This window comes from Heterocephalus glaber, unplaced genomic scaffold (assembly GCF_053883595.1).
Source record: "Heterocephalus glaber isolate CG9 unplaced genomic scaffold, H.glaber_assembly_v1.0 deba00001687, whole genome shotgun sequence".
In the NCBI taxonomy this organism is placed as follows: domain Eukaryota; kingdom Metazoa; phylum Chordata; class Mammalia; order Rodentia; family Bathyergidae; genus Heterocephalus; species Heterocephalus glaber.
Genome location: NW_028258412.1, coordinates 11,719,332 through 11,726,455, shown reverse-complemented (window position 1 = coordinate 11,726,455; position 7,124 = coordinate 11,719,332). Strand labels below are relative to the sequence as shown.

The following is a 7,124-nucleotide window of genomic DNA, read 5'->3' as shown; positions in this document are numbered from 1 at the left end:
GGAACAGGCGGGACCCCGGCTCTGAGTTCTGGGAAGCACAGCGGACAGCCCTTCTGTCTGTCTGTCTGTCTGTCTGAGCCTTCTCTGGGGACCTCGGGTCAGGGAGGAAGTGAGGCTGCAGCAGCGAGGGTGGGATTGTGTGTGGCCCCGGCGCTGCCCCGCCCCTCCCCTTGTCCCCACCCCAAACTCTCTTAATGAAATCAAGCTGGCCCTGCAGCCCAGCCTGAGGAGAAGAAGGAGGCACGGAGGACGAGGAGGGCAGGCGCCAGCCAGAGCACCCAGCACCAGCGGCGGGGACTGATCCAAGCGGCCGGGTGCCCATCTCGTCCACCCGGGGAGCTCCCAGCCCTGCAGCGGGAACCAGTAAGTCCCCAGGGGAGGAGTCCCCACCGCCAGGACAGGGTCTCTCCCGGAGCTCCGGACCGGACTGTGGAGCACTCTGCAGGCGTCTCTGAGCCTGTGTGCCCAAGTGTGCGCAGGCTGGCGGTGGAGGGTCCTGGGAGTCCCGAGAGGATGCTGGGGTGGGTAGGACGGGTGTGGGTGCCTTCTCTGGAAGTGGACGGTCGCCAGGTGCTGCTTCCAGGCTCAGGGCGAAGGTGCCTTGGGGCAGCCCTGTCCCGTGTCGGGGATGTGTGATGCATGCGTTGCGTGTCTGAGTGAGTTGCCCGTGTAGTGGCACCGTGCTGTACCGAGCCCGTGTGCTGGTTGCCCTGAGTCTGGTTGCCCCTGCTGCCTCCGTGTGTGTCTGTGTGAGTTCTGAGCCCCTGGGAACCCCTTCCCTCGAAGACCTCTCCTCTGAGGCGCCCAGCTCCCTGTCCTCGCCTGGCCCCCTCCCCCCAGACCACTAATTGAAGCCAGGTTTCTGTGGGCGCCCCTCCCCCGCTGGCTGCCCCTCTCTGGGTGGGGGTGGGGCAGCAGCTCTGGACCCTCAGCCTCAGGCAGGTCTTGGGGTACCCGGGCCCTGGGGGGGATTTGCATTATTTGCAGAATCACGACCACAAGTGGGTGGCATCATCATCTTAAGCAGCTAACCGGAGTGAGAGGGTCCCCACTCACTGGCCCCTACCGTGCACCAGGCACTGCCTTGGCTTGTGTGTGGGGAGGGCCCTGTGTGTGGCCCAGAGATTCCTAGACATTCCAGCCGCCTCTATTCAGGGTTCTGCTGGCCTGAGCCCTGGGTGCTGTGCTGCCCCAGGCACCACACCGTCTCTGGCCCTGCATTTTCTCTTGGGAGGGAACACAGGAGCTAGGCTTCACCCCTGCTCCTAGTGACTCGAGGGTCCGAGTCCCTCTGAAAGCAGGAACCAAGTGCCTGGCCTCGAAGGCCAGTTCTTCCACTCTGCAGATGGGAAACCAAGATCCAGAGAGGGCAGAGGCCTGCCCAGGGTCACACAGCCACTTGCCACGAGGCCTGGCTGGTTCCATATAGAGCTATGTCCCTGCCCTTTGTCAGGGAGTCAGGAGGGGTTGGGGGGGACTCTAGAGTTGTGGTCTAAGCCTTTAAGAGCCAGTGATAGTTTGTAGAGCCTCCTTCCTTGCTTTTGTCCTCTCCTCAACTCCTTTTTTCTGACTATTGCCGTGTGTGCGTGAGTGTGTGTGCATCTCTGTGTTAGTCCTGCATCCTGTGACCAGAGCTGAGGAAATTTCACTCAATGGATTAAAAAAGTTGTGTGTTTTTTTTTTTTTCCTGGGAGGTGGGGAAGACACTGGGCAAATGCACACACAAATGAAGACAGTCATTTGTTGGTGTAGGAGGGGAAATTGCTGCCTGCTCCTGGAGCTCTCCGCTCTTGAATTCCACCTTTCCTGAGTCAGCTGCCACTCTGTGCCGGGAACATTCAGAATGTCATCTTATACGATCCTGACAGCTCTGCAGGCTCAGTCTGTGGTCACCCCACCACTGCCACACACACTCAAACACACACTGCTGCCCATTTACAGATGGAGAAAGAGGCTCCAGGGAAACAGGAGGCAGAGGTAGACCTGGGGAGCCAGGGTGCTGAACCAGCCCAACCAGCTTCCCAGCTGCCTTGTGACTTTCCCAGGCCTCAGCCTCTGGTGGCCATGGTGCTTCAGCTGCCACCATTGAAGATCTCTCGGGGTTTGACTCGGACAGGCAGGGCTGAGCTGGGTTCAGCAGGAGCAGAGAGGAGGAGCTCCTGGCTCCTCACTTAGCAGCGCTGCTCGATGCTCCTTCTGGCTGAGAAGTGATGCCCATGGGGGTGCGGACCCCTTCCTAGCCCACTGTGGGTGTGCAGTGTGTGTGTGTGGACTCGCAGAGTAGACAGAGGAGAGTTGAAATCCCAGCTCTGTCTGAGCCATCTTTGTGTCCTTGGGCAGATCACCGGCTGCTGACCAAGTGCTGTGGCTTTTGCGGAAGGGAATCCAGGAAGAGTTTCTGATGAGGTCTTAAATGTCTCCGGTGAGGGCCCAGGGGCTGGGGGGCAGCTGGGTGGAGGAGCTTTTGCTGAGCACTCATAAGGTCCTGGGTTCAGTCCCTAGCACAAAGGAAAATGTTCTTGCCCTCTGAGCTGGTTTGAGCAAATTTATATCAGTGCAAACAGCCCTCTGAATTTTTGGCTTCTTCAGCCACAGATTCAAAAAACTGCAGATAGAAAATATTAAAACAAAACAGTGTAGCCATAAAAAGATACAGTATGATAGGCTTTAAGTAGCTTTCACATTGTATGAGGTGTTGTAAGTCATCTAGAGGTAATTTAAAATATATGGGAGAAGCCTGGTGGTGTGGTGGTGCATGCCTGTTATTTGACACTCAGGAGGCTGAGGCAGGAGGCTTACGGCAAGTTCAAGGCCAGCCTGAGCTATAGAGTAAGGCCCAGTCTCAAAAAACAAAAGAAAACAATAAAAACATGGAAGGACGTATGTAGGTTGCACACAAATCCCACACCATTTTGTTTAAAGGACTTGGGCATCCTTGGATTTTCTTGTCCTTGGAAGGTGGTCCTGGGTCTGATCCTTCATTGACACTGAGCAATTAGAGCACAGAAATTGGGAGGCCTCGGGCACCTGGAACAAGCCACTAATTTCCCAGCCTCCATCCTAGCTCATCTCCTGGGTCTTCGCTGTCACCCAAGGGGCTGGCCTGTCACCTGTGTCACTGAGCAGGACCTGCAGTAGAGGCCTGGGACCCTAGCCCCTCCTCCAGCCTGGGAACTTGCTCTGTGGCCTGTTCGTGCCCCTCGCCCTGCTGTCTGCCCACCTCAGACCCCGAGAGGGGCCTCAGACAGGGGATCCTGAAGCTTTTCTCGGTGTCCATAAATAACCTAGCCAGCTTTGGAGGAAGGTGGCCTGGGGGACTTGGCCTGCAGTCTCGGGTTTGTCTAAAGCCCGGCCCCTCTCACATCAGTTAGGAGAGTTTGTGTTCTAGAAACCAGCTCTTCCATAAACTTGGACAGTGAGGAATTTATTAATCAGCGGGGTTGCCTGGGCCAGATGGGGTCTGGGGGTTCATGCAGGGAGCAGCCTTCCAGCAGGGAGGAGGGAGAGGGAGGGAGAGAGGCTCGAGGTCATCTGGTTCCCATCTAGCTTGGCAGCTATGGCTTTGTCTCACCACAGGGGTTCCCCGGGGGACCCTCCTGGCCTGCTTGGAGCTTGGAGGCGAGGGGCAGCTGTGGGTGCCGATCCTGGCATCCAGGCCCCCTGCAAAACTTAGAGACTGAGAAACTCTTGGAGAGGGGAGAACGGCTGGGGCTCCCAGGGGGAGGTTTGAGAAAGCCTCTGGCTGAGAAGATGGGATGTGGCCATGGAGCCACTGCAGCCATTCTGTGCACAGAGATGAGGCCTCACACAGGGCAGGGCATCCCTGTCACTCCCTTGAGGCCTCAATGACTCAGCCCCACCTTCACCCCTCCCCTCAGGCCCAGATCCAACCTTAGCTCTTCCTTGATTAATGACTGTGAGTCTCAGTTTCCTTACCTGAAACACAGGGATTATCCCAGGACACCCCTCCCTCTGATTATCAGGATTCATGCCTGTAACCCCAGCACTTGGGAGGCCGAGGCAGCAGGTCAGCAGTGAGTTTGAGGCCAGCTTGAACTGCATAGCAAGATCCTGTCTCAGCTCCCCTCCAAGAAAAGAAAGAGAGAGAGAGAAAGAGAGAGAGAGAGAAAGAAAGAAAGAAAAGAAAGAAAGAAAGAAACTTACCGTAGCAGCTGGCACATAGAAAGTCATGAAAGCTTATTGTGAATTCAGCTGTGTCAGTTCAGATGCATTTACTGAGTGTGTGTGCCGTATACCAAAGATAGGGCAAACCCCAGAAAATGCTGGGGTGAATCAGATTTGGCCCTGCTGCCCAGGACCTCGGAGGGAAGAGGACACAGCGTGTGCACCAGGCATGAACCAGAGGGGTCCATGGTGCAGTGGGGGCTCCAGCCCAGGAACAGGCTCGCTGGGACTCCTCCTGTGCTCCCTGCAGTCTCAGGGCCCTGTGAGCCCTGTTTCTGAATCCTGAGACACTGGACAGCCTCTGACTTCTCCCCTCTCTCCTCTCCCTGCAGGTCCTGGGGGAACCATGGTCTCTGCAGTGGGTTCCAGCCTCCTCCTTTCCCTGCTCTTGCTTCTGCGGCCCGCGCCCCTGCCTGGCCTCTCCGTGTCCCTGCCTGCCGCCTTCCTGGAGGACCTGGGGGGCAGCGGGGACGCAGAGGGCTTGTCGCCCTCCTCTCCAAGCCTCCCACCTCCCCGGACCCCAGCCCTCAGCCCCACATCGGTGGGGCCCCAGCCCACAGCCCTGGAGGGCCCGGCACACCCCACCAACTTCCTGGACGGCATCGTGGATTTCTTCCACCAGTATGTGATGCTCATCGCCGTGGTGGGCTCGCTGGCCTTCCTGCTGATGTTCATTGTCTGCGCTGCACTCATCACCCGCCAGAAGCACAAGGCCACGGCCTACTACCCGTCGTCCTTCCCCAAGAAGAAGTACGTGGACCAGAGCGACCGGGCTGGGGGCCCCCGTGTTTTCAGTGAGGTTCCTGACAGGGCTCCCGACAGCCGGCCTGAGGAGGCTCTGGACTCCTCCCAGCAGCTGCAGGCTGACATCCTGGCCGCCACCCAGAACCTCAAGTCTCCTGCCAGGGCTGCCCTGGGCAGCAGCGGGGAGGGAGCCCAGCTGGTAGAGGGCAGGGTGGAGGAAGGGGTGCAGGGCAGCCAGGAGGATGCCTCAGAAGCCCAGGCATGCGGGGTCCCTGAGGAGAAACCAGAAGTCCTGGAGGAGTCATGCTCAGCCGTGGCCAAGGAGGCTCCAACAGCCAGCAAGGGTCACGAGGAGCCGGAAGGATCTTTCTCTTCAACCCAGGAAGCCCAGGGACCAGCAGGCCCCCTGGAAAATCCCTGTGCATGCAGCAGTGTCTCCCCTGGCGTCTAACAGGCCCCAGAGTGGCTGGCCTTGACTGTTGGGCCCCAGTGGTCGCTTCCTTGGGCCTGAAAAGGCCGTCAGCCCCGACCACTCCCTGGTGCCCCTCTGTGCCAGCCCCAGCATGTCCTGTCCTGTAGCAGCCAGAGGAGCTGGTCTGTGGTCCACCCAGGAATCCCCCCAAGTTCCAGCGGCACTCAGGGGAGCTGGAGGACAGATGTGTGCCACAAGAGCCAGGAGCAAACAGCTACGACATCAGCCACAAGGGGTGGGAAATATGGCCAGAAGTCCCCTGTGAGGAAGCAAATATCAGTTTTTCCATGGAGGCAGCAAAGAAAAATAGGCGATCTAGGAATCTGGGGAGCGGTTGCGTGGGCATGCTGGGGTACCTGGGGCTGGCAAAGCAGAAGCAGCCTGCAGTGCCACCCATTCTTTGAATCTCCCTAATCCCTAATATTTTAGGGTCACTCTGCCTCTGCTTAGAGCCGAGGCTACAGAAGTGGAGCTGATTATTTAGCAGCTTCTGGGAGGGGACCCCTGTATCTGTCTCTCAAGACAGGGCCGTAAGCGAGTGTTTCCCAGACAGGGTTCCCTGAGGCACTCCATGAAAACAAGATTCCAAGGTCAAATGAAGTGAGGCCACTCGGGCTGCCTCTCCACCCCAGCCCCACCTGATTGTTCCCCAGGGCTCTGACCAGCCCTATAGTAAAGCCTCCTGTTGGATGCAGTTTGGGGTTTTGCCTAGCCTTTCCAAAGCTTTTAGTATATGTGCTGCTGAAGCGAGCACTTTCCAGAGCTTTGCTTTGTTTTGTTTTTGGTCGTACTTGGGAAGGAACCCAGGGCCTCCCGCCTGCTAGTCAAGGCCTCTACCACTGAGCTGGATTCCCAGCACCCCTCTTTTTAAAATAGTTGTAAGCTCAAATCCGGCAAAACCCACTCTGGAAAATACTGCTCTTATTTTTCTGAAGGTGCCCCAAGTTGTGGTTGGTCCACAATTCGGGTGTGGGGTATAGGGATTTGGTTCCCCAAGCCACCCCTACCTGGGGTTGAGTTTCTCATCCCCCTGCTGCTTCTGGATTGAACTCTCTCTGTCTGTCAGACCCTCAAAGCAGCCTGTAAGCTGGGGGGCTGCATTCGGAGGAACCCTCATTCTGGTTTCCGACACCCAGCCTGGAGCAGGGGTTACTGGCCACTGGTCCTTTGCTCAATCATGAGGTCTGGCAGCCCTCGTCCACAGCATCCTTCCATCCTAGGCTCTGTCCTGTTTGCGGGAGTCTCTAGGGGAGTTTCTACCCCATTCCTCCATGTGGAGCTGCCCCAACCTCTGTGCAGCCCTCAGGTGCTGAGACATAACACACCAGCATAATAAACCTTGAATCTGTCCCATGTCTCACTGTCTTTGGGAGAGAGGGGTGGGGAGGGGTTGCTCATGGGCTGGGGGCAACTTTCTGGGGTGGGGGTGACACCAGGCAGGTCTTAGATGTTGAAGGGTACGGTGGCATAGACCTGTAATCCCAGGACTCTGGGAGGCTGAGGCAGGGGGATCACAAGTTCAAACCCAGCCTAGGCAACATAACAAGTTCCTGTCTCAAAATTTAAAAATGGGCTGGGGATGTAGCTCAGTGGGAAGAACCTGGGTTCAATCCTCAGAACCACAAGACAAACCAAGAAAAAAGTATATATGCAGAGAGAGATCCGATGACCCACAAGCTGGAGGAGTGGGGTTCCCCATGGGGTGCCAGCACACAGGCCCAGC

General features: G+C 57.3%; 1 protein-coding gene across 1 annotated transcript; it reads left to right on the top strand.

The window, feature by feature from the left end:
• The first annotated feature begins 229 nt into the window (after positions 1–229).
• Positions 230–6,750, top strand: Tmem119 (transmembrane protein 119). Its single transcript, XM_004843626.4, has 2 exons — positions 230–363; positions 4,518–6,750. Exon 2 carries the CDS (start codon positions 4,532–4,534, stop codon positions 5,378–5,380), a length of 849 nt encoding a protein of 282 aa, XP_004843683.2. The 5' UTR covers positions 230–363; positions 4,518–4,531; the 3' UTR covers positions 5,381–6,750.
• The last annotated feature ends 374 nt before the right edge of the window (positions 6,751–7,124 follow it).